The sequence below is a fragment of the Phaseolus vulgaris genome, chromosome 9 (assembly GCF_051622355.1).
Source record: "Phaseolus vulgaris cultivar YP4 chromosome 9, ASM5162235v1, whole genome shotgun sequence".
Lineage (NCBI taxonomy): Eukaryota > Viridiplantae > Streptophyta > Magnoliopsida > Fabales > Fabaceae > Phaseolus > Phaseolus vulgaris.
The window spans coordinates 22,390,500-22,416,732 of NC_143506.1; the positions used below are offsets into that span (position 1 = coordinate 22,390,500).

Here is a 26,233-nt window from a genome sequence, read left to right on the forward strand (position 1 = left end):
CTTGGAGACTTCAAATATTTTCTAGGGATTGAATTTTCCCGTTCCAAAGTTGGTATTTACATGTCCCAAAGAAAATATAAGCTTCATATTTTGCAGGATACGGGACTCACAGGTGCTCGTCCAGACAAATTTCCAATGGAACAATACCTAAAACTCACACCAGACGATGGAGAGTTATTAAAGGATCTAGTCAAATATAGGCGACTTGTGGGACGACTGATATACCTCACGTACTCGGCCGCCTGACATAGTATTTTCGGTTCGGACCCTAAGTCAATATATACAAGCTCAGGGAAACTTCATTGGGATGTCGCAATTCGAGTCCTAAAGTACATCACAGGATAACCGAGAAAATGATTGCTATTGTCATCCGAGAACAATCTGACATTGACGGCTTATTACGATTCAGACTGGGAAGGTTGTCAAACAACTCGGAGGTCAGTATCTGGTTATTGCATTTTTCTTGGTTCTTCTATTATATCATGGAAGTCAAACAAACAGACAAACGTATCAAGATCATCTGCGAAAGCAAAATACTGCGCGATGACCAATACTTGTTTGGAGATAGTTTGGTTGTGATATCTTTTGCAGGATTGAAGGTGTAATGTAACTTGTCAGCTCAAATTTTATGTGACAATCAAGCGGCATTACATATAGCAGCAAACCCAGTATTTCCTGAACGCACAAAACACATTGAAATAGACTGCCACATTGTGCGAGAAAAATTACAACCGGAATAACTAGAGTCCTTAATATGTACACCGTACCAGCTCACAGATATTTTTTACGAAAGCACTGTGAAAGAACATTTTTTTACGCTACAACATTGTCAAATATTGTAGTACGATATTATACACAATTATATGTCATTAATTTAATAATGATAGAGTCTCATCATTAGTGGATCCCTACATAATTAGTCAAAGTCTCCATATATATTTCCTATACATCATATACATGGAGTTATGGAAATAGACACAAGAGAATATAAAGACATCTTTATTTTTCTTACTGTCTTCTTATATAATGTTGAAATTTCTTTTCTATTTTGTGAAGTTGCAATGCGCATCCTGCAGCTTTGTTTCCTTTTGGAGTGGACAACATGCTTTATTTGACCGTGTATTGGCAAATTTTCATGCTTTGTAGAAAGCTGTGAGAATAAAGGTTCTTTGTGCTTCTTTATTTATTAATTTATTGTTTATTGATTAAAAAAAATAAAAATTAATTTTAAAAATTAAAATAATTAATTATTATATTAACTAAATTAGATATTATTTTATAAAATAAAAATTTATAATATATAAACGAAAAATATATTTAACACAATAAATATTAAATTTTAAAATTACATTTAATATATTTTAATGACAAATTGGATTATGCCTTTAGGTGTCTCAATCCAAATCAAATTAGTATATTATACCTTAATAAAATGTATATTCTATTAACAACAACAATCTTTCACTCCCTAAAATAATATACAATATGATACAATATTGTATTTATAATGATATTACTTATTTCAAAATGTATATTATAAAATATATTCTAACTTAGGTTATATATTTTTTATTATATGATTTAACCATATATAACATTGAAATTAATATATTACTGCCATTTATTAGCATAAAATTTGTCACTTAATCAAGAGATCCAAGGTTCATATCCGATTTAATTTGAATCGAGATAAAATCAGTCAAACTGGACATGAACTGGAAAAGTTGGAAAACTTGATGTGTGGAAAGCAAGCAACAGTATTATATGGTTTCAATGTAACATAACGGTTTTTGTGCTCTTCATGAAATACTTATAATTTAGAACCACTGCATCACATTGTGGAACACTGATGATAACCATAATAAATTAGCCTGAAATTATCAAACGGAGAACACTCTACTAGGAACCCCAGAGTTTGACTGGATCACTTCTGATTGTCCTAGGTCTTTGTGTTGTAAAAATCAAATTCAAATAAACATTGTACTCAAAACTTGGGTTTGAATAGAAAAGGGAAAGAATTTAGTCTGAACCTTTGGCTTGTTCACCTGCTTGAATATGATGGTAATGATGAAATTGCAAAACAATTTATACTTTAACTTAGAGATTTAGGAATAAAGGCCAAATGGGGTTCCAAATAAGGAATGATGAAGATGCAATGCAGCAGGTAGCTAGGAAGGGAATGAATTGACTGGAAGAATGGAATCTTTATTACTTTTTTTTTCTTGCCTCCTTTTTCCATACAATTGGTAATAATGGCCTAAGTCACACACACACCTTTCTCTTTCATTCACTGCTTACTATTTTAGGCTAAAACTCTTCAAATCTAAGAATGAACTAGACAGCAGATCCATTCAATGCTCATAATTACTAGTCAATTGAAGGGCGTGTTGTGTTTGGCAATCTCATTCCACGCACAAATGAACTAAAGAGACGGAGTGCTCTTGAAGGTTGTGCAAAGGGCACCATGTGAGCAGCTCCTCTTACAGTTGCAAAAGTCAACAAATTTCCATACTCTGTTACCCAACCTCCAACCTATATTTACACAAACAAATCCCACCAAGTAAACATCAATTAGCATAGGGAACTATAACATACAAACTTTACATCATTTCTTTTCCATGTACCTGCCCTTGGTGGAACCATGCTCCATATGGGACTGTAATCTTGAACTTTAGCTCGTGAGCTAGTTCACGAATGAGTGTTCGAGAACCTAGTAATGGCACAACAGAATCTTGGTCTCCACTGTGATAATTTAACGTTAATAATTAGTGTACCACACCTAACTACCATACATAATGCTCCATACTTTGTTGAAGGAAATTAATTTACCTGAAAACCCATACTGGAATATGGTTCTGAACTATCCTTTTGAGAACTGGGAGGATGTCTATATTAGGATCAGTGTCGCTATAATTTAAGACACTGCAATGAAGAAAACGTAGGATTAGACATCAGTAACGAAAGTAAATAGTGTCTTGTGTTTATCATGATTATGTCAGTTTGGAGAATGTTATAGAGAAATCATTGGAATTGTCCTTGGATTAAAATTTAATAAAGGAATTATTTTCATGGAGTAATTAACAGCACGATATATATATGAATGGCTTACCCACTGCACATGGACCATTCGTACGGAAGATTAGTACGGTTTGCATGGAGAGCCTTCTGAACCTCAGGGAGGTTTAAATAAAAACCGTTTTCATAGTTCATACATACATCTACACCTATGCTTATTTTAGTAGCCTGCATTAGTTAATCAAAATATTTAGTCTATAATTTTATCTAAATAATCGTTTTAAAATAAACAGAAATGAAAGAGGCATTGTACCATCTTTTTCAATCTCAGTTCTTGTTCAACTATGGATGGATAACAAACATCCAGAATCACATCATAGTTGTTTATGTACTCGCCAACGATCTCATTTGCCTCATTGATTGCATGGTTGCATGATTTAGACACGTTGTGTGTATTTGCGAAGACATAATCATCAAAATCGCAATCATTTGCAATGGCAAGGCCAATTTCATCGGAAATCAGTCCATGTGACCAGAAGTATTCATATGTTGCTTGTGCATCACGATCAAGTTTCAGAAGTGGGTTTCCAATCTAACAAACGAAAGCCAACGAGGAAGGAGTGAAATAACTTTCAAATCAAAACATCAGCAGCAGAAAAATAAATGAAATATTTACATGAAAGGTGTCTTACAGCAACTCCTTTAATATTGAATTTGAAACCATTTGAATGAGCATTGTGGTCCAAAAGAACATTGGCTAACTGTGGTATATAATGTCCTGTATAACATTTAAATGTCAGTAACAGACAAAAATATATTTTTTTTTGCAGAAGGATAATAAAAAGGTAAACTAGTGCAATAATTTTATATCATGACCCCTGTTAGGAATGATAACATTACGTTATCTGCATGTGCATAAATAATAGAATAAAAAGTTTAATCTTCACTAAATCACGTCAGCTAATGTACTATTATATAGAATATTTTGGGACTCGAGACCAACTTTGGGAGTTTCAATTAAATAAAATAATTGTGAATTGGGATGAGATTATTATTGGTTGGACCTGCATAGCTTTCTCCAGTAAGAAACAGCTCCCTTGATCTGTAAGAAGGAAACTTCTCGTACCATTTCAGCAAGAACAGAAGCGTATCATTGGCTGCCAAAAATAGAAAAAATTATTAAAGCTCAACTCTAGTAAAACAACTTTCAAAAAATGCATACATAATCACATAATAAATTCATTCCCAGCCTTAATAAAAGTCTGAGTTATTAAAAAGAAGTTTAAACGAAGAATAAAAAATATATTAATTGGTGACTCTATTTACCTGTGGATGCATCTCCAGAGCTGTAATCTGAAGTTGTGTTTGAGTATGACCAACCAACTCCAGCTGGGGACTCCAAGAAAAGGAGGTTGGATGCTATGAAAAAGACATAATGTCAGAATCAGGAATCAATGTAAACCCAAATTATTCTCCAATATCACAAGGAAAATTCATGTAAAAAATTTGTCACATATAATATCTATACCTCTATTCCAAGACATTGAATTTCTTCGAAGACCACGTCCATCACCTTTGGGATAAAAGGGACCCAATTCAGTAAAGGCACCTCCTCCAATGGAGGAACATCCTGGGCCTGAAAAACAATGGTACTTGCTCAGTTAAAGGAGTTTGACAGTTTTATAGTGTCTTGTACAACATGTCAACCTTTACAGTTAGGTATATTCGATTGATCTGTTTTAGTTTTTTTTTTTCAAAATAAGAAAGAAAAAAAAAAACTGTTGCAAAGGATCTGTCTGTGAGGGGTCCTAGAAAACAGGATTTTCATTGAGTGAGATGAAGAACCTAAATTGGTAGGGACAAGGAAAGATAAATGCCAACCACCTATGCTTTACAAACAGGAACATGAAAAAAATTAGACAAAATAACCTTAAAATGAAGGTGAAAACACAAACAAACTAGAGACCATGTCAAATGTTGAAAAACATGAAATTGTAGAGTATGAATGAATGAAGGAAATTTGATAAGAAACAAAGGTAAAGAGGTGATGTGATGGAGCAATGAGAGGTCTAGAAGTAGGAACTTGATCCATCTAAAGAAGAGCAAGGATACCAACTACCAACCTCCATTGAGCCAAAGAGTGAGGGGTTTGTTGTGATGATCATTATCAGCCTCCACAAAATAGTAGAAGAGGCTTCTCCCATGCTTGACATCTACATCCACATACCCTGCAAATTGCTTGAACCCAACATTAGGTTGGCCAGGCAACCTCTCTATCAGATCCTCAGCAGGGTACCCTTCTACCCCAACACTCCCCAACAAGCAGGCACACCCTACCACAATCAAGACCCCAACTAACCAACACCCTTTCATTTCAACACCTTCAACTCCCTCACAAATCCAATTCTTTCCATTTCCTCAGGAATCCTTCACTCTTATATAGTAGTTAAATCATATTTTTAATTACTATATATTGGCCCATATAAGCAACATTGTTTTGAACTTGGTCCATCCTACATGTACAGTCAGAAATTGGAATCAAACTATATAAGTAAACAAATGGCTAAAAGTATTATATCTCTAGTTTGCATATATGTTTGAATAGAAAATGAATAGGAATATGTTTAGTTTGGTGTTTAAACTTTATTATAATTTTACATTTGCAGCGTTTGTATTGGAATAAATAAAGAGAACAAATTTGAAGAGATCACATATATTTAAGTAAAGATGAAAGTTTAAAATATATATGTTTTTAATCTGTATATATAAATGCATGAGGTAAGGCGTGTGTATTAAACTGGAGCTTCCCTCTGAAAAAGGCAATTGGTTTCTTTAATAGAACAGAATGAATAGAAATGAATTATGATACCATATCTTTAGTGAACAGATTCTGCTATAGAAGCATGCACGTGAATCCCGGATTTCCTTTAACAAAAAAGGTGAATTCCCACTTCAAGATCTGAATTGTATATAGAATATGTTATATGCCCTCAAATCAAATGCACGGATAAATGCTATGCTGCAGACTTCAATTTTCTCTGGTTGACTGTAACAAGAGAAATTTTCCATTCAAATCTCAAACATTAAACTATTAGATAAATACACTCTGATCCATTTAAGGTTAAAGCCACATTGCGACACATCATTATTCCAATGCAATGAATACTGCATATTATTCTTCAAAAACCGAGAGACACAGCCAAGAAAGTAGCATAGTGGGGAACGTTACCTCTAAGGATATATCGATAAACCCTAGAAAATTTTGTCAAAGGTAAACATAATGTCCCAAAGTTGATAAGATAATCATGGATCATCAAACAAAGTCGGTATCTTCTTTTGGACCTATGTGAGCGGCAGATTCATGGCTTGAGAGGAACATTTATTAATTTTGTGTTTAAATTTCATTTGTTAATTATGCGTTTCTACTTTGTTTGGGAAGGCACAACTACTACTTAATACTACCTTACCTGCAATTTCGCCGCACTTGCTTCTCTCACTTTCTGCGTCTCAACCGCATCACTAACTGTGCCATAGTTTTGTTTAAGGTTTCTACTTTGTTGCCCAAAGGATAAGGAAAAAAGGTGACTGCAAAACACTTTATACCTTTTCAAACATGCGCGGGGCTCAAATTCAAAAGCAACTACTCATATACTACCATCTACTTTTACTCCTCTACATCAAAATGTAACAAGTTCATACTTGTAGAATTTATTATTAAGTTGTTTTTATTTACTCATTAAGCATTCTTAATTCTTTATTTTTCATATAAAGTTCTCGTGAAAGCATGTTGGGAGATTTTTAATTTAGTTTATGCATTCTTAATTAGATTCTTAAAGCATTTTTAATTTGGTGTCTTAGGCGTAGAAAACATACATGCAAAGCTAAATTAAGAATGTGTCAAATTTAAGGAAAATATTAAAAACGCATAAAAAATGAAGGTGATGGAAGTCAAATTGGTAATATTATGTATATATATAAAGACCTTAATAAACATTTAAATGTAGTAGCCAGATTAATATTTCTTAGCAATACATCTTTAACCTTCTTTTGAAGAGACAAATATACTCACGCGTGTGAGCGAGACACTTTTTTTTCATGTCATTTTCTTATATAAACTAAAATATATGTCAAATGCACATTTGATTTGGGAAAAAAATCTACAAAATTGAAAGAGTCGGCACACTAGTTGTCTACTTATGAAACAGGATTTGAATACCAAAATTGGAGCTAAGGAAAAGTACATTTCTGAGAGATATTGTAGGTTTCCACTTTCCGCAACATATTATACTAGATTTTGCAAGGGTTACCAAACCCCGTCACAAAAATGGATCAACAGATTTCAAACTAATCGTGTTTTTGTCTGCTACTTGTCTAAGCCAAAAGTAAAAAAGAACATTCAAAGCATTTAGCAAAATGACTTCTTTGTTCAAATTAGCAATTATGTCTCTCTGCAAAAGCACACGACCTTTGAACAAACCCACAAGAATCCTACAAGACTTTGTTTTAGAGTGATTTACAATTATATACTAATTTTAAATTTTAAAAAATGAGTTAATCCAAATCGAACTCGTATAATGAATATTGAGTTGATTTAATTTAGAATCATTAGGTTATGATGATTTTTTTTAAAAACTATATTAATGCAAGGTTAAAAAAAATTGTTCTTTGGGCAGAACTAATGAAAAAAAAATTATGTACAAAAGACACGGATGCAAAAATAGTCAACATCATGAAATTTTAATAATCGCATGTGAATTTAAAAAGATTTAAATTTAAAATTCAAAATAATTAATTGAGAAAAAAAAAGTACTATAAATCTGCAAAAAATATTTGACTAATTATAAATATTAAAATAAGTGAAAAGAAAAATATGAAATAGTGACACCTCGCTAAACTTTCCAAAGTTATTCAGAAGTGAGTAATAATTATTATTATTATATATTTGTTTTTTTCTTTTTCTCAAAAATTGTACAACGGAAAAACTGCAATGTATGTCACAGTAACAAGACATTACTCATAGATATGGCATTTGGATTGCCATAGCATCCCATGAAATAAATATAAGAAGAATAACCTTGTAAAACAATTTTAATAATATAACTTTTTACAGTCGTAGAATTAAACTCGATAAATGTTAAAGTTAATTGTTCCAATTATCTACGAATGCAGTTGCTTATGTGTGTAAATACAGGTGGAGACACGTATACTGTATACATGGGAAAGATGGAAATCTAATCAACAACTTCCAGGGAAAATGAATTATTTAAATATCAGAGTGCAACCGTACAAAACGTAAGGAATTAAAGGGAATGCTTAAACGCCATTCTCTTTGCTTTTTATTCAGTGGTCTTCCTTTACCTGATTTCTGTCTGTTGACTTTCACATCTGCTAAACCCCAGGTGCAACACTTCGTTTCCATGTCAAAGGATTCAAGCATGAAGACACCCTCACTCTCTGCAGCTGGGTTATCTGAATCATTATTATTGACATATTTCACATACATAGGTCGCTCCCTGAATCGATCTAGTTCATCTGGAATCCGAACTATTCTTTCAACACCAGGAGAAGACACCTGAAAAAGCACACATATCAAACGCTAATAATATGAAACATTGATGTTCAAAATTTCAATCCCTTGCGATCACCCTTCAAAATCAAGAGAGAGAAGCATAACCATAAGAACCTACAAATCATTGCTTCAATGTTTAAAAAACATTATCCAGAGCAGTCTTGGATTTAAGAGTACTTCATAATTTGTGCTTACAAATAATGATCATAGTAATAACGTCGAATTGTATCCTCCACCAAAGTTAATAGAAAATGTCAAGAAGAAACTTGAGATGATACCTCCAAACATAAATTGTCAGGAACTGATTTAGTAAGTTCTGCTTCATCCAATTTTGCTCTATACGTTGCAGAGAAGGCTTCAATATCTTCCATGCTGGGGGAACCAGACCTAGAGAAAGAAGACAGCAACTAAGCAGACATCCATGATATAGCTAGCAACTTTAGCAGCAGTTTAATAAAAAAATAGAATGATAATTTAAGCCACAAATTGCACTATGTGAAAAATGAAATGAGGCAGATCATTGATACTTGGTTAGTGTGTACGTAGTTAGCCAAAAATCCATTCACTGAGCAGTATACAGATAGGGATTTGCCTTCAGAAATTGTGGTAAATCAGGCACTTTGCATTCGTCCAATGCACTTAGAAACACGCGTCTAAAAATCGTCAAACCTTTTTTTACGTCTTTAGGAGAGAGGATGTAAAATGAATGCTTATTAGCACAAGCTCCACAATCCTTAAACTATACAAGTACAAGGGCCACGGGAATAATAAAGACCAATTAAGTGCACTCAACTTCAGCATTTCCATTTTCAGTAGTGTAGATCTTTCCAAATAAAATTGCATCAATTTACTGTTGAGACTCTGGACTATCTAGACTATTTGAACTATTTGTCTAGAAGGTCTGATTAGTCCCTAAACGGTCTTTTGACCAACTAGACAATCTACGAACCATCATATGGACGATCTGATGACCAAAATATCATATGTGACAATTATGTTCTTATGTTTTGATAATAACAAAGTTAAATCTAATCCACATAACATGTATATTTGTTGAGACCCAGGATGGTCTAAGACCCTATAGACGGTCTATTGAGACACTACACGATCTATGACCAACCAGACAGTTTGATAACCAGAAGATTTATATTTTGACTAGCAAAAACAACTTGAATGGTTTATTAGGATTTTGAGGTTCTAAAAATGTTTTGTACGGCTGCACTACAATATATCCTCTGAGCATCTACCACATGTGTTCATTATAGACAATTTATAAGACTTGTTAATTGTATAACAAAATTAAGACTGAATGTCATATTTGTCATTTGAATAATATACTTTATTTGTGATTTAAATGGTTAAGTGGAAGCTTCAGTATTCCGTAAACCCTCTAGGCGTCTACAATTTTGACGCATGCTAGACGATATGATGAACGTATTGAACGAGAAACGAGTTTTTGTTATAACAATTTAATGGACTCTTCTAAATCATATATCTACTAAAAACGCGATCAATCAAAGAGGTATTATATCCAAAAATGAAAAGATTTCAATCTGCAAAATGACTCTAAAATCTATATTTTCCTAAAGAGATTTGTTCAAATCAAGTCTCACAATATCTTTTAAATATATTGCGAATATCTCTAAATATTTTCTAAACACAAACAAATTGAAAATCTCAAGTACTCTGTTTTTAGTATCACATATTATCAAGAACGAAAAGATTTTGTGATAATATTTTGATTTGTTTTTACTAACTCATTGTAAATACTTCCGAATTAGTTTCTTAAACAGATTCGAAACAATTGTAAATTAAAATATTGCAAATCCAAGCTTTATGTTTTTTAGCGTCTAGCACAAAAACAAATGAAGATATTCAATATCCGAACTTAACCAATTCAAGTATCAAAGAATAAATTTGAAAGGCTATATAAAGAGATTGAAGGTGAAGAACGAAAGCAAGACAAGACAAGCAACAAAAGTTATACAAGTGATCTTGCTGAAAATACAGGAGTTGCAACGAGTATCTAATCGAGCCATTAGAGCATCTAGTCTTTTGGGTTAAGTATGAAACCATTGTAATTCTTCACATTGTGAAGTTATACCCTTGTGAGCTTTGTTTGTGCTCTCTTTAAGAATGTTCTTTGTTTTCTTGAGTTATTAATCTCAGGAGAGGTTAAGGTGTAACCTAGAGAGGTACGAATACTTGTTGTAATCTGGAGAAATGAGAAAACTTGTTGTAATTTGGAAAAGTAAGAATACTCATTATAACCAAGTGTGTTGGTTAGTGGAAGCTCTTAAACAGTTGCTTAAGGAGGCTAGATGTAGCTCGGATTTAGGTGAACCAAGATAAATTGTTGTGTGTTGAGCAAGTGACCAACAAGAAAGATAAAACCTCAATGTAACATTAATTCTACAGAGGAAACATTGTTATATGGAACATAAATTTCACCAACGTATCTTAGTATACCAAAAAGAAAGATAAACCTCAATATAGCATTACTTATTTCTAGCACATATGTATATATTGCTAAAATTCCATAGATATTTTTTTTATGTGAACCTCGGGTATCCTCCAGCCAGACTAAAAGACTAATCATGAAGATATGCATTTAAGCAGTTGGCTTCTTTCAACAAATCCTTATCTATACACATAGAGTTCAAGATTGAACCTCTAATTATATGCTTAAGGTGCAAGGTTACTTGTAAACAAGATAATTTCATAAACAATTGGAAAATTCCAAAATTATATTTTATATAATCAATTAGAAAAAGATCCTACATATTATATCCGATCCCACAATTATATAAAAAAATCTAAAGATTCGTCACAAACCATTCAGATATTTGCACTTGTTCATAATAACCATTCAATAATAAAATTTATAGAACTAATAATGTCTGTCTGTTCAAGGAGGTACGATAAATCTGAATCAGGAAGGAATTATTCAGCCAATAACTGACAGACAAAACCATACTTGCGGTGGCCAAGTTTACTTGCTATTTAATCTGAGCAAATTGTTTACATTTGAATATTTGGTAAAAAAAGGTTAAAAAAGTATATAGTCCTAGTCAGCCGTATCGTTTTTAGCTCTCTCTACACCTACCTCCATCATCAGCATATCATAATAAAAACAATAACAAGGATAAGAAGAAGAATATTTTCGTCTTACTTCTTGGAAAGGTTCTCAATGCGCACTTGAATGGTGGAGTTAAGCAGTGTTTTGAAAGCATAAATTTGCAATTCGCCATCAAAAGAGAGAGTAACATCTTTAGCAATGGCTAATGCTTTCTTGTCCCACCATGTGCCGGCGAGGGAAATTCCACCGCCTGCGCCGCCATCACCTGCCTTCAAAACGTTATAAATCAATAAATCATATCATTTCCCCCAACCAAAACACATTTATCAATCTAATTTCTAACAAAAAAATTACATAAGGCACACGAGCCTCGTCTTCTCCTTCATTGAATTCGTCATCTTCACCGTCGTATTCATCGTCGTCTTCATCATCCAACTCTGTCTCTGTGAAATGAAATGAGAAGTTCGAATGAATTCGGAAAGAGAGAGAGAGAGAGAGACGATTAGATTTGAGGGACTGAAGGCAGTTTTACCGTATTCATACTCGTCGAGGATTTCTTCTTCTTCTTCTTTTTCTTCCTCTTGGAACGATAGTTCTTGGACAATGGAGGGTTCTAGAAGCGGCTCTGAATCGGAGTCTTTCTTTCTGACACGTGGAATTGGAGTGAAAGGCTTTGTGCCAATGCTTGTAGAGAAGCAAAAATGATTAGAGAGTTTTGTTGTAGAGAGAGGAGTAGCACAGAAACTAGCAGTAGTAAGAGTGATAAGTGGTGGTGAGGGAATTGCACCAACGCAAGGGCTCAACCTCAGAGCCTTAATCAAATCCATTCGGCTCCAAGAATCTATTGCCAGGGCAAAACAGCAACAAAACAGTAAAAGGTGATGATCAATTCTAAAAGCCGAGCTTGTGTAATCAAATCCACAGGCCCAAGCCCAAGCCCATACGTCCAGTCCACTTGCGTTTATCTACGGAAACTTGGACTTCTTCTGTAACGGTTCAAGTCAATAGTTCTATAGAGTACCGATTATTTGAAAAGTATAGCCTAATTGTGCCAGAATACAAGTGACTATGTTGGCTCGTGAAATAATAAAGAATAGATTGTGGGTCTCATTGGTTATGTGACAAATTTAAAATTTTGAGCTATTGAAATGCTAGATTGTGATTTTGAGGATTTAAGATTGGGCCTTTTTTTAAGGAACCAAAAGTGTCACTTGCATTTTCTAGAGAAAGATTTAGAGGGTTTAGGTTTTCTATTGAACAATGTCTAACTCGTAACTAACTCGTAACTACAAAATAAAAAAACAAAATAATATCATCTTTATTCATTGAACACGGTCATTTCAAAATATATTCAACTATTATGAAGATAATATAAAAACAGTACCTTCAATTTGTCTCCATGAGAGAAAAAAACCTTAAAGCATGAACTTGTCATTTTTCAAACCTTTGAAAACAGTTCATTTAATTAAAAACAAAACAGACAACAAAATAACTCACAACAATGTCACCACATCCTTAAACAAACTAACAACGTCAAAAAAACCTAAATAAACCATAAACCCTAAAGACATCAACAAATAAGGTCAAACACCCGCACCACCACAAATACAAAACGTAATGGTCATAACAACATAACTTTCACTGCCACAATGATTTCAAATAATACTCATTTAAAAGAGAATGTCCACCAATGCTACAAGCACAAACAACCCATTCAAAATCTTAAATAAAAAAAAAACCCAAAAAATAAAAAACTCCACTTACTTTGTTGTCGCTCTTCGCACTCCAAACACAACTGACACTCTTGACACTCTCTGTCCGCAGTTCTCGCCTTTCGCAGTGTTCGCCCCAACCACACTCCACTTCTCTCCTTATGTTTGCAGAGCCCTTCGCACTCTTTCCCATTGTCTAGTTTCCTCTCTTTCAAAGACTTGGAAAGACCCAACCACTAACTGAAGAGTTGAATAATGGTTTTGGAAATTAAAATTTACTCTTTTACTATGTCTGCCCATTTTACAAAAACGTCCCTACCACGTATGCAACCAACCACGTTAGGAAGTTGTATTCTGGCGCAAGGGGCAATGGGTTGTCGAAAAATCATTTTCGAATTTGATTACCGATTATTTGACAACTAGAACGTCATTGCGCCAGAATACAACTGACTGAGTTGACTGATGAAATAATAATCAATTAGATTGTGGGTCTCACTTGTTTAGGTGGCAAATTTAAAAAATTAAGCGTTTGAAAGGCTAGGTTGAAGGAAGGAGCGTTGCGATTTTGAGGGTTCAGGATTTGGCGTTTGCGAAGGAAGCATAGGTGCAGTTTTTTGGGTGTTTTGCGAAGGAAGCATAAGTGTTGCTTGCGTTTTGGAAAGAGGGATTTGAAGGGGTTTAGGTTTTCGATTGGGCGGCTTTTGAAGGGAGAAGGAAGCAGAGCAGTGTCTAACTCGTAATTACAAAACCAAAAAACAAAACAATACCATCTTTATTTATTGAACACTATCATTTCAAAATATATTCAACTATTATGAAGACGATATAAAAAAATAATACATTCAATTCGTCTCCTCCATGGGAGAAAAATTTTCTAGACCAAGAAACTTGTCATTTTCCAAATCTTAAAAAACAGTTCATTTAATAAAAAAAAAGTCAACAAAACAACTCACAACAATGTCACCACATCCTCAAACAAACTAACGACGTAAAAAAAACATAAATATACCCTAAACCCTAAACCATAAAAACATCAATAAATAAGGACAAAAACCCGCACAACTACAAATACAAAACCTAATGATCACACAATAGAACATCCACCACCACAATGATTTCAAATCATACTCATTTAAAATAGAACATCCACAAACGTCATAAGCACAAACAACCCATTAAAACCCTGAAAAAAACTAAAAAATAATAAACGTCACTGCCTTGTCGTCGCTCTTCAAACTCTCCACTCATTCTCCTCGCCCTTCGCAGTGTTCGCCCCAACCACACTTCACTCCTCTCCTTGTATTTGTAGAGCCCGCACTCTTTCTTGCTATCCAGTTTCCTCTCTTCCAAAGACTTGGAAAGACTCAACCATTAACTGAAGAGTTGACCAACGATTTTGAAAATTAAAATTTCGTCTTTTCCTATATCTTGCCCATTTTACAAAAACGTCCCTATCACGTAAGCAATCCACCCACAAGTTGTATTCTGATGCAAGAAACAATGGGTTGTCGAAAAATATTTTCAAATTATGATTTGTTTTTATTTAATTTTCTTGATTTTATAAAATGAATAAATATTTTTTCTAACAACCTTTTACTCTATTTATTGGATACCTTACTCGAATTTAAAAATAATAATACTTTTGAAATAATAATATTAAATAAAATAAGTTAACTTTTTTTACACTTAAATCTAATAAATATGTTTTTTAATTATATTTGGCTAAAGAAAGAATATAACATAACCTTTAGTCTTTGTCATTTTAATTAAACGTTATTAAAGTTCTTATACTTTTCTATTGATGAATTTCTCCTAAATTAAAAAAAAAAACAAGAAAATTCAGTTTTTCTCACTTAAAAAAATTCACGATGAAAGAATTTGATCCAAGTATTGGTAGTGGTCAGATAAAGAAATTCATTGATATAAAAATACAGTGTCCTATGATTGAATGTAAGCGCTTTTTCCCTTTTGTTTCATTTATAGTACTGTTTATCACACTCTGAATACAAAATAGGTGCAACCATTAAATAAAAATTAAATATTAAATAAAACAAATTTCGTAAGTGAGAATATGAAAATAATTTAACAGCACTATCTTATATTATGATGCATATATAAAAATAAAGTAAGAAAAGAGAGATGAAAATTGACAAAGTAAAGGAATTGCAATAAAAATTGTCATAAAGACAAGAACCAACTTCTACTTCTAAACGGTGCGTTGCAGCGAATTCGTCGTCCTCGTTCGTCGTGGATCTGAATTCTGAATTGTGAAGTCCGAATCCCTGCACTTCCGTGCTCCTTGATTCGCCTACGCAGTTGAACTGGTTTATCGATTCGTGTCCACGGAGAGATTCAACTCCTACACACACGCACACAAGATGGTGGTCACTTCCTCCGCGCGTGATTATATCAACCGCATCTTGCAAGACATCTCCGGCATGAAGGTTCTAATCCTTGATTCTCAAACGGTACGCTGCGCCTTTCCTCAAGGATCTTCCACAATGCTGGGAAATTTGATCAGAATATCAACCTATCGATTTTCTTTTCGTTTTTTTTTTAATAAAAACCACTTGTGTTGCTCACAGTTGGCTCGATTTTTCGTCTTTGTTTATATATTTTTTCAATTTTTGCTCTGAATTTTAGACAATTAAGTGCCACCCGTGATAGTTCGAATTATCTGTTTATTGGATTGAGATCACTGTGCAGTGGCGGTGAGACTCCGCATTCAATGAATTTGTGTGTTTACGTATATGTATGTGTGTGTATGTATATATGTATTTTTCGTCAAGGGAAATAAAATGATGAGGCTCCCTACCCTTGACAATTATAATGGATTGATTTATTTTATGATATTGGTCTCTTTTGACATTATGTTTTCAAGTTATAGCGTTGATACGGTTGTATAGAGTTACTCTCTTTATGATTTGGCTTATACTATATTGTTTTACTTTATCAAAATCGTATGTAAACCTGCCAAGCGGACTTGGTTTGTAGAAATCTATTTTGCTTGTCCTTGTTAAGGAGGAAAGTGGTGTTCTGATTTTGAATCCACTTTTTTGGCAAATTGATGCAGGTAGGTGTTGTGAGTGTTGTGTATTCGCAGTCAGAGCTTCTCCAGAAAGAAGTGTTTTTGGTTGAGTTGGTAGATTCTATTTCCAAGTCGAGCGAATCAATGTCGCATCTCAAGGCCATTTACTTCCTTCGACCTACATCAGAGAATATCCAGTTTTTGCGCCGCCAGCTGGCTAGTCCTAGATTTGGAGAGTATCACCTATGTAGGTTCTTTAATTTTATACTTGAATCTTTAGATAAGCTGCGGTGCAATCCATCCTTTATTATTTCATTTTTAATTTTCCCTTGTTAATTAGTAATTTTCTCCCATGATTTGAAGCCACTTTGTGAATCCATTCTGAAATTACAGTTTTCTCCAACATATTGAAGGACACTCAGATTCACATACTTGCTGATTCAGATGAACAGGAAGTTGTCCAGCAGGTTCAGGTAGCTGTTTATTCGTGCACTGTCCTGTATTTTTTTTCTCCCCACTTGGACTTGGGAACTTTACTATTTATTTTATAGTATTACGAGTTTGCATGATTAAAATCCTGGATGGAGATGAAATAATATCTGCTTCTTTATTGTCCCTCTCCTATCCTATGATTGCATAATATTACATTCTTTATCTGACAATGGCTCCACATTTGTTGATTATTAAGCCTTCACTCCCTTCTCCTCCTCCCCCCAACACTTTGTGTGCGAATGTAATCTCAAATGCAGGTCTTGTGTTGCAAACTTTAATTCTGATACAGTTGTTGTCCTGGTCATCCAGGAGTTCTATGCAGATTTTGTTGCAATTGATCCCTATCATTTCACTTTCCATGTGCCTTCACATTACATATATATGCTCCCAGCTGTGGTTGATCCTTCAACCGTGCAGCGCTTTTGTGACCGAGTTGTTGATGGTCTTGCAGCTGTTTTTTTGGCATTAAAACGCAGACCAGTAATTAGGTATCAAAGGACATCTGACATCGCAAAAAGGATAGCACAGGAAGCATCTGTGAGTTCAAATCACCTTTTCTAACTCACTACATTTTCTTTTATGTGAAATAATTATATATGCATTTTAGAAATGTGGTTATCAGTTTCTGCAATGAATTCAAACTTTTATACCTTCATCATTATATGATTCTGGCTATGCCTGTATCACGACATGCCATATTTATCATTTGTGATTGTGCTTGGCATACTTAGTGAAAGCTAATTTACATTGTTGGGCTTGAACAGAAACTGATGTACCAAGAGGAAAGTGGTCTTTTTGATTTTAGGCGAATGGAAGTTTCTCCTCTGTTGTTAGTTATTGACAGGAGGGATGATCCTGTAACCCCATTGCTAAATCAATGGACTTATCAGGTATCTGGGATATGAACAAAAGTCTAGTGCGTATAATGTGATAAGTTGTTCATTCATATAAGCGATGCTCATTGTGGTGTTATACTGTACAGGCAATGGTTCATGAATTAATAGGAATCGAAGACAATAAAGTGGACTTAAAATCCATTGGTAAATTTCCAAATGATCAAGAGGTTAGATACATTTCTTACACTGGCTAGTTGTGTTTTAAGTGTATTGCAGTACATAATTTGTGCTCATTAGAAAGCAATTCATTTGCTATTTCTTGTTACAGGAAGTTGTGTTGTCATCGGAACAAGACCCCTTTTTTAAAGTTAACATGTATGAGAATTTTGGGGATATAGGTATGAATATCAAGCGAATGGTTGATGAATTTCAACAAGTGTCAAAAAGTAACCAGAACATCCAAACAATAGGTTTGTATTTTTTTTCATCCTCTCAGATCAGAGTAAACTTTTCTTCAAAAATTACATGGGTAAAAACTTATTTATACACTTGGTGGCGTAGTATAAAATTCACTGACTTTATGATTTGACTCTTGGCAGAGGACATGGCCAAATTTGTTGATAATTATCCTGAGTACAGGAAAATGCATGGAAATGTGACAAAACATGTGACTTTAGTAACTGAAATGAGCAAGATAGTTGATGAGCGAAAGCTTATGTCAGTTTCCCAAACAGAACAGGAGTTGGCTTGCAATGGAGGACAAGGAGCTGCTTTTGAGGTATAGATTATATAGTCTTAATTTATTGAAACATTCTACTTTGCTTTTGCTCAAATTTCAGAAGTTCTTGTATTGTAGGGCCATGGAAGCTTAAATTAATTTGTTAGTCCCTAGACTACTTGGAAATATTTAAATAGGTCTGTACTACACTTTAAAATTGGGTCCTTGAACTTATAAATAGTTTTTTGTTGGGTCCTTGGGCTAGGATCTTGTAGGAATCAAATTGAAAAAAATAAGAACGGGAGGTATTATTTATATGGAAGTAGTCACTGAATCCAGAGGAATGATCCTCTATTACAAAATGTAAACTAAATGAAGATTGAAATCTTGACTAGGAGCTTGATAGAGACTAGGGTATTATGGGGTGCCTAAGCCTCGTATTGAGTAATATTAGATACTAGTTGAGTGCATAAGTAGCTTGGTCTCTTTAACTGCTAGCTTTTGAGGGAGGGTTCCTCTAGCCTGGGAAGCTTATCAATTTGTATTAGAGCTGATTTTCAATATCTCCAAAACGGCTACCTGTGGAATGGACCATAAAGGTTGAGTGAAGCATCAGAGTGTAGCTGCTGAGACATTAGCTGTAAGGAATGATGATATGATGGGGACTTGAGCATTATGCGGTCTTAAGTCCAAAATAAACTTTTATAGGATGCTAGGTGGAGTATATTTAATATTTATAACTTTCTTGATTCACTTCCCCTTTAATAGTTAGCTTTTATGGGAGGGTTCCCTTAATACTTAGGTCCTTATTAGAGACAAACTCTTCCTTACAACACAAGCAAAAGAAATAAGAAAACTAAGAACCCCTGTATTAGAGATATGGTTTTATTATGTTGAAGGTATGATTTCGTTACATTAAATAGGGATATATAATATGATTTGATAAGGAAATATGTTGCCAAATACTTCCCATTATTAGATATTGATTTTGTTTCTTATTATTGTATCTCTTTTTCATTATAAATAAAAATGCTCGTATGTACACGATACAAATAATTCATTATATTCCTTCTCTGTTAATCTCTCTCCACTCATGAATACTGTGAGAAAAATTAGTATTTGGTCTAGTGGACTGGGAGAATTCTTTTGAAATTTCACTATGTACATTGTGACTTGTTTTTCTTGTGCTCTGCACATGGGACTTGTTGCAGTATTTCTATTTCTATTGGCAGTTCAAATATTTGTTAGAACGTGCATGTTATCCCTCTTGTGATCAGTCTAGCCTCTATCTTCATTAACTTCATATGATACCCTAAGAATTCAGAATCTTCATATGTTTTTCCTCAGAAGTTAGAAGTATCGACAATTAACAGTTAAGTATAAGATTAAACAAATCCTCGAAAAATATCCTTATTAGTTTGGTTTCACTTGTCCAAATAATTCATATGTGACATAACATAACAGAATATATGGTTTATGAAACAATGTTGTTATTACAACCTCACGACCACCTCACAAAATGTTTTCTTTTTCTATTTTTCCTTGCTATTTTTTGGATCAACAAATATTAATTGTTAATACATTAGTTTTTGTTTGTGGGGGATTTGAACCCGCGGCCTATCCTACCCTCCTTCCACTTACCACCACCAAGCCAATCTTGTATCCCTCCATTTTTCCTTTATTGATTGTTATTCTGTGTACTGATTAATGCTTTAAAACAGTAAAGGTGATAACTTATGTCTCTAATGTATTCTTCTGCAGGCAGTGACAAATCTACTAAACAATGAAAGTGTATCAGATCTGGACCGACTACGTTTAGTCATGTTGTATGCTTTACGATATGAGAAAGATAGCCCTGTTCAGTTAATGCAACTCTTCAACAAACTGGCTTCCAGATCTGCCAAGTACAAACCTGGGGTAAACTTAAGCTGTTCCTTTTCTTAAATCCATGATTCTCGCGCAAGAATGTCTGAATATTAGTCTTTAAACCTTATCAGGATATGTACTTTTTAATCCTTGGATAGTTGAGTAGTGATGGTGAAATTTTTGCTATTGTGCTATCTTTCCATGCCACTGGCTTTGGATTCTGAAAGTATAATTTACATTCAAATGGACTCAAATTTAAATTTAGACTAGCATTATAGCATATAGATGGATGTCACTGTTGTTTCTGATATCGTTACACAAGAGTTACTGATATTGATATCTTTATTGTGGTGCAACAGCTTGTCCAGTTTCTTCTGAAGCAAGCGGGTGTTGACAAGAGAATGGGTGATCTTTTTGGAAATCGAGATCTAATGAATATTGCTCGTAACATGGCTCGCGGTTTGAAGGTAAGCATAGAAATATATGATTATTATACCATATCCTTGATGATCCAATCCAAGTCTTCATGCTTAAAAAAATATTTCATTCCGAGTTTTTGAGCAGGGTGTTGAGAATGTTTACACCCAGCATCAGCCACTTCTGTTTCAAATCATGGAAAGCATTGTCAAGGGGAGGTTGAGAGATGTGGACTACCCATTTGTTGGAAATCACTATCAACAGGGAAGGTTTGTTGCTATTAAATATAAACTCCTTACTGTTTCTTATTTGTGAATTTCTAGATGTAATTGTGTCTATCCAAAAGTGATGCAACTACATTGTGGCCTGATTTCTAAATAATGTGGTATTAATTGAAGTGACTCTACAAACTTCTCATTTTTTAGTACTCGCTGTTTATCAAATTGATGTATAATATTATTCCAATTAATGTGGCACCATTTATGTGATAAGTTGTATTGGAAATTTATCATTTAACAGTGTCACAGGCCCCGCTTTGGGGGTTCACTATCTTGAGCTTTGAGAGCAAATTATTATTTGAGTTTTTTTGTAGTGAGTCTACACACTTGATGAGTACAAGATTCTGCAATTCTTTCAGCATTATACTCTAAGTTTATTTTATCCATAGTACAGACACTATCTCTGAGGGAAGACAAATATTAATTCCGTTCTTCCTATTCATAAGAAGTTTTAACTGCCTTAATCTGTGCGTGTTACCTTGTAAGACTTCTGTGATGTGGTAGCATTGACATCACATCACATGATTTTATATTTGCAGTGGCCTATGATCTGTACTTTTAGTAATACCCTCTCACAAACCTGTAACTTATGCATTCTGTTAAATGTGTTGTATTTGACTAACAGCTGCAAGAGTAAACTGTATTTTTGGAGTTAATCTGATTAGTTATCTGATAATTCTATCGTAGGCCTATCACAATTTTATGCGCTGCATGTTAAAAATGATTATTTAGAAGTTTGGAAAGTTTCAATGCAAAGCTCTGTTTAATGTCTGTTCAATATCCTGAGTCTCTCACGAATCATCTAGGAAAAGGCTTTTTGACCGGTTCTATTAGACATCAGGAACCAATGAATACAATTAGGCATTTGTAAGTGTATAAAGGGATCAGAATAGGAATTAAACATACATGTTTTATCTTTTGGCCTATTAGTTAGGATTTCTGTTACAAGTGAGTTAGTTTCTGTTTAGGAGTTATGGTGATTTTAGTTTATAAGAGAAGTTGGTACACCAACTTTCTTTAAATAGGACCTCTGTTATTAAAGAGGGAGCTTTTCTTTTTGTTAGCTACAATACGAAGTGGACAGATTTCAGTGTGAAAGGGGGAATCTCCTTTGTGTACTTGATTTTTTTCAAAACAGAATGAAAATCAGGGACGGACAAAGCCTTGTCCATCTGTCATCTCAGAAATTCTAACAAGTACACACACAGTGCATTTGTAATAGAAGTTTTTAATTTTTATTTTTACTATCATATAATAATCCAATCTGTGTTGTTGGCGACTATATGAAAAGCAGGCCGCAGGATGTAATCATCTTCATTGTTGGAGGGACAACTTATGAGGAGTCTCGGTCTGTTGCTTTACAAAATGCCAACAATACCGGCATCCGTTTTATACTTGGTGGCTCTTCTGTTCTTAATTCTAAAAGGTATGATTAAGGCATAAGGATAGTTTGAATTTGATTAGTGGAGATGTTCACTTTTGATTGTGCTTTCAATTTGGCATGACAGAATTGATACTAGTTTTTTAGTGACAGTTCCAATTTTATCTTCTGTAGTGCGTCAACTGCAAAACTTGAAAGTAGTCATAGTTTGGGCTAATTAGTCATTTTGAAATATTGCTTGAATTGGGTTATTGGCCTAGGTTTAGGTGATAAATTTTATTGCACTGGTCTTAAATTTGTCTGATAAATAAATGCTTGGTTATATTTGATTATTCATTTTTTGGTTCAGGGTGCTTTAGTTAACTGCAAAAACATTCAATTGCTCTGCACTGTGACATTCTGAATTTCTTACCAGCATAGATGTTTTTCTTTTTCAATTTACAGGTTTTTAAGGGACTTGGAAGAAGCTCAAAGAGTAGCTCGTTCTAGCACCACTGTTGTTTGAAGTTTATCCTGGCACATCTTTTCATCTCGAGGGCCAGATGGATATAGTTTTACAGCTTCAGGCTGGGGATTTCTGCTTTGGACCCATGTATATGTATTAGTAAGTGTTGCAGACGGAGCTTGATGTGCGGAATCAGACTTAATCCATTTTTCCTGCAGATGATATGATCACCATCAACCATTTCACAGGTTAGGTACTAGTTGATTTCTTGCAGATGAATGCGATTGAGATATGAGTATGAGAAGATCAAGGACAAACCGTCCTCCCCTCTCTTTTATTGGGGGGGGCCAGGGGGGGCTGTGGTTAAAGTAGACACGGAACGCATAGGTACAATGAAAGAAACCTTTTTGTGTAATTTTTGGTCATCATTTTTGCTGATCAAATCTAATGGTATTGACACTTGCTAATGAAAAAACAATTTTGTATAATCGTGTAATGAATGCCCCATTCTTTTGTATACCAACAGATGCCTTCTACAAATTTACAGACCCATAATAAGTTCAGGTTGTGAGTCTGTGTTGATTAATATAATTTATTATACAATGCACTTATTGATGCCATTTTGTGTCTGTTAGAGCGATCAGAGTAGTCTGGTTTGAATAGGTTGCAAAGTCCATTTTTAGTGAAGAGGCCTGAGTCTAGTGCCAAACTTTCATTCTCGTGTATACCTTTAATGACAAATCAATGGTGTCAATGTTTCACTGAGACATCCTAACCTTGTGGCGATCTATCTTTCTTATGCGGCACAGGAAGTGTTTTTTATTTCAACTGAAAAGAGTATTAATAATTCCACACTTTTTTATAAAAAAATTCACCCATTCCTAAAAGCAAAACCAGAGGAATAAGTGTTTCAAGTGAACGGTACCTTAGCTTAATATGTGATATCTTAATAAAAATTATGAGATGAAAATACAAATTACAACTTCATGTAATATCTAGACTCGTTATTCTTGTTTTCATTAAATGAAATATATTATCTTTTTGAAGTCCCTTTTTTGACAAACTAATAAAACAATTTAATAATTAAAATATGTAAAGATTGAATGATATTTCCAAATCGGGTCATGAAATATAAATTGTTTCTGAAATACTCCAATAAGAAATTAGCACAATCAAATTGACCGGAGAGTGTATACCACAAACAAAATTCAATAACAGAGAAACTTGGAAATAGAGAGGATGGAAAATAAACAATAAGAGGAAGATAAAAAAAAGTCACACATAGATTATTTAGATAGTTTAATTGAAGTGTTAATGAATTTTATAGATGTCCACTTGAGAATACCTTAAATTCAAAGATTACAATATTTACATCTTCTTTCTCATAGTAAATTTTCACGAAAATACAACTCAGAATCTTCTTTCTCATAGTAAATTTTCACGAAAATACAACTCAGAATGATAATACAAAGATCTTATTTATACATCAATATCATTATAACTGAATCAAGTGAAACACATTAAACAGAAAAGTCACTTAAACAATTTTATAATAAAATTTAGACATTAAGAGATTAAATAGTCTACTCAAACCATCTAAAAAAAATATAGAAATAACATACTAAATAATATTAGTGATGCCTAACACGAAAACTTTATAAAAAAAAAAATATTAAATAATAACCTTTTAATTAAATAATTTTAAATAAGTCAATAAGTGTGTTTTCCATTAGTTAAAAGCACACAAAATATTACGTTATGCTAATGGTTGAAAGTAATCCTTAGCAAAGAATATAATTTTGTTACCTTATTTGGTGCCAATTCACATTTCACCTATTTGTTTCACATCCCTTCCATTTCATAATCTCTATATTAACTTTGCATTTCTCTAGTTTTTCAAATTTATTTTCATATAATATAATTTTCCATACTATTTATATTCATATTTTTTTTAATACTTAGGCTGAACAAAACAGTAGGAGAAAAACACTAAATTTAATTATACATTTTATTACTTAACTATTTTAAATAAAATATTTAATACCATTATAAACTTTTTTCAAAACAATACCTTTTTTACTATATGTTACTTTTTTGAAACTTTTTTTATGACACGTTATTCTTCTCCTAATAACTTTAACTAGTAAAATGTCTGAAATGTTACAAAGTTTGATACTAAACTATTAGAAAAAAAACTTAACATGGTAACATTCATATAATAATAATAATTAAACAACCAAAATATTTTTTTTATTAAAAGTTTGACTTAATGGGTTAAATTATTTGTAAAATATTTGAGTTTAATTTGTTAAATTTTATTAAGCCACATAAATAAATATAATTCTCAATTAAACTTGAATATTTAAATAAATTAAGTTGAATTTTTAAAGTTTGACTTTAAAAAAATTATGAGTAACTCGTAACTCATATATATATATATATATAAAGTTTAGATTTGAAAAGTATTATTATTTATATTTTATTAAGACGTTAGTATTTTAGCTTCAAAATTCAGCTCTATTAGTTAATAGAATTGTATTTAAAAAAATAATTTTTTTTTATGTATGAGTACATTTTTTTCATATTATTTTATGTATAACTGTATTAATAGAGTAGTATTAATATATATTTTTTTCATAAAATAATATTAATCAAATTATAAATAAGATAAATAAGGAAAAAAAACAAGTTTAATATTTTCTCAGCCAAACACTCAAACTTTAATTAAGTTCAATGAAATAAATGAATCACACTTAAACCATTAATATTTGACAAAATTAAACTCAAGTTTTAAGAGTTTAATCCGGCAAGTTTACATCACTAATTTTCACTTTCTTAAAGCAGCAAAATTTTATATTTTTTATATTAAAAATATAACTTTTTTTTTCTTTTTTTCCATTTCTCTTATTTTCTCACTATCGTAATGAAAACGAGAGCAACCAATCAGTCTTGTCTCCCACGAGTCATTAACGAGACCAAACAATAAGTCTACTTTCTCTCTGACTTTCTGGTACCATTTAACGATACTCCTAATTTATGCTTTTTAAGAAACATGGGTCCATAAATAAAAATAAATAATACGAGAGATAACAAAATTAAAATAATGTAATGTATATTAAATAAAGAAAGAGAGAGAAAAAAACATATTTAATATTTTCCTTGGTAGAGAAGCAACACCTCTTCGGTTATCCTTAATTTTATCTTAATTTAATTAAATTATTATAACTTTTTCATCAATAATAATTCAGCATCTATAAGAAATTTTTCAACTGAATCAAACTACCTTAGCTACACAGCTCAAAACATGTAAAATTCGATTGAAGTTATAAAGACAAACTATGTTCATTTTAAAGATTTTTTTTCTCTTAATTAAAAATAGTAATAAATGTATCACTTG

The 26,233-nt window shown here is 32.9% G+C and overlaps 3 protein-coding genes across 4 annotated transcripts; 1 reads left to right on the forward strand and 2 right to left on the reverse strand.

Annotated features, from left to right (window-relative positions):
• Nucleotides 1–2,184: 2,184 nt before the first annotated feature.
• Nucleotides 2,185–5,824, reverse strand: LOC137821138 (serine carboxypeptidase-like 42). The gene is made up of 10 exons (XM_068625584.1): nucleotides 5,139–5,824; nucleotides 4,544–4,651; nucleotides 4,342–4,434; nucleotides 4,080–4,172; nucleotides 3,708–3,793; nucleotides 3,329–3,607; nucleotides 3,110–3,243; nucleotides 2,830–2,922; nucleotides 2,625–2,742; nucleotides 2,185–2,532 (listed from the first exon to the last, which is right to left on the reverse strand). Exons 1-10 carry the CDS (start codon nucleotides 5,386–5,388, stop codon nucleotides 2,368–2,370), a joined length of 1,419 nt encoding a protein of 472 aa, XP_068481685.1. The 5' UTR covers nucleotides 5,389–5,824; the 3' UTR covers nucleotides 2,185–2,367.
• A 2,266-nt stretch (nucleotides 5,825–8,090) lies between these two features.
• LOC137821139 (uncharacterized) lies at nucleotides 8,091–12,661 on the reverse strand. Its single transcript, XM_068625586.2, has 5 exons — nucleotides 12,196–12,661; nucleotides 12,018–12,106; nucleotides 11,757–11,932; nucleotides 8,863–8,971; nucleotides 8,091–8,587 (listed from the first exon to the last, which is right to left on the reverse strand). The coding sequence occupies exons 1-5, from the start codon at nucleotides 12,488–12,490 to the stop codon at nucleotides 8,279–8,281; spliced, it is 978 nt and encodes a 325-aa protein (XP_068481687.1). The 5' UTR covers nucleotides 12,491–12,661; the 3' UTR covers nucleotides 8,091–8,278.
• A 2,841-nt stretch (nucleotides 12,662–15,502) lies between these two features.
• Nucleotides 15,503–23,376, forward strand: VPS45 (vacuolar protein sorting 45). Of its 2 annotated transcripts, none has more exons than XM_068625259.1 (13): nucleotides 15,503–15,843; nucleotides 16,449–16,650; nucleotides 16,797–16,876; nucleotides 17,205–17,432; nucleotides 17,660–17,785; nucleotides 17,878–17,958; nucleotides 18,060–18,201; nucleotides 18,331–18,509; nucleotides 20,211–20,366; nucleotides 20,675–20,782; nucleotides 20,880–21,001; nucleotides 22,305–22,436; nucleotides 22,836–23,376. In XM_068625259.1, the coding sequence occupies exons 1-13, from the start codon at nucleotides 15,754–15,756 to the stop codon at nucleotides 22,894–22,896; spliced, it is 1,707 nt and encodes a 568-aa protein (XP_068481360.1). In that variant the 5' UTR covers nucleotides 15,503–15,753; the 3' UTR covers nucleotides 22,897–23,376. The 2 variants fall into 2 exon arrangements, with proteins under 2 accessions (XP_068481360.1, XP_090151348.1); XM_090295222.1 differs by having other exon boundaries at nucleotides 15,524–15,843; nucleotides 16,817–16,876.
• Nucleotides 23,377–26,233: the final 2,857 nt, after the last annotated feature.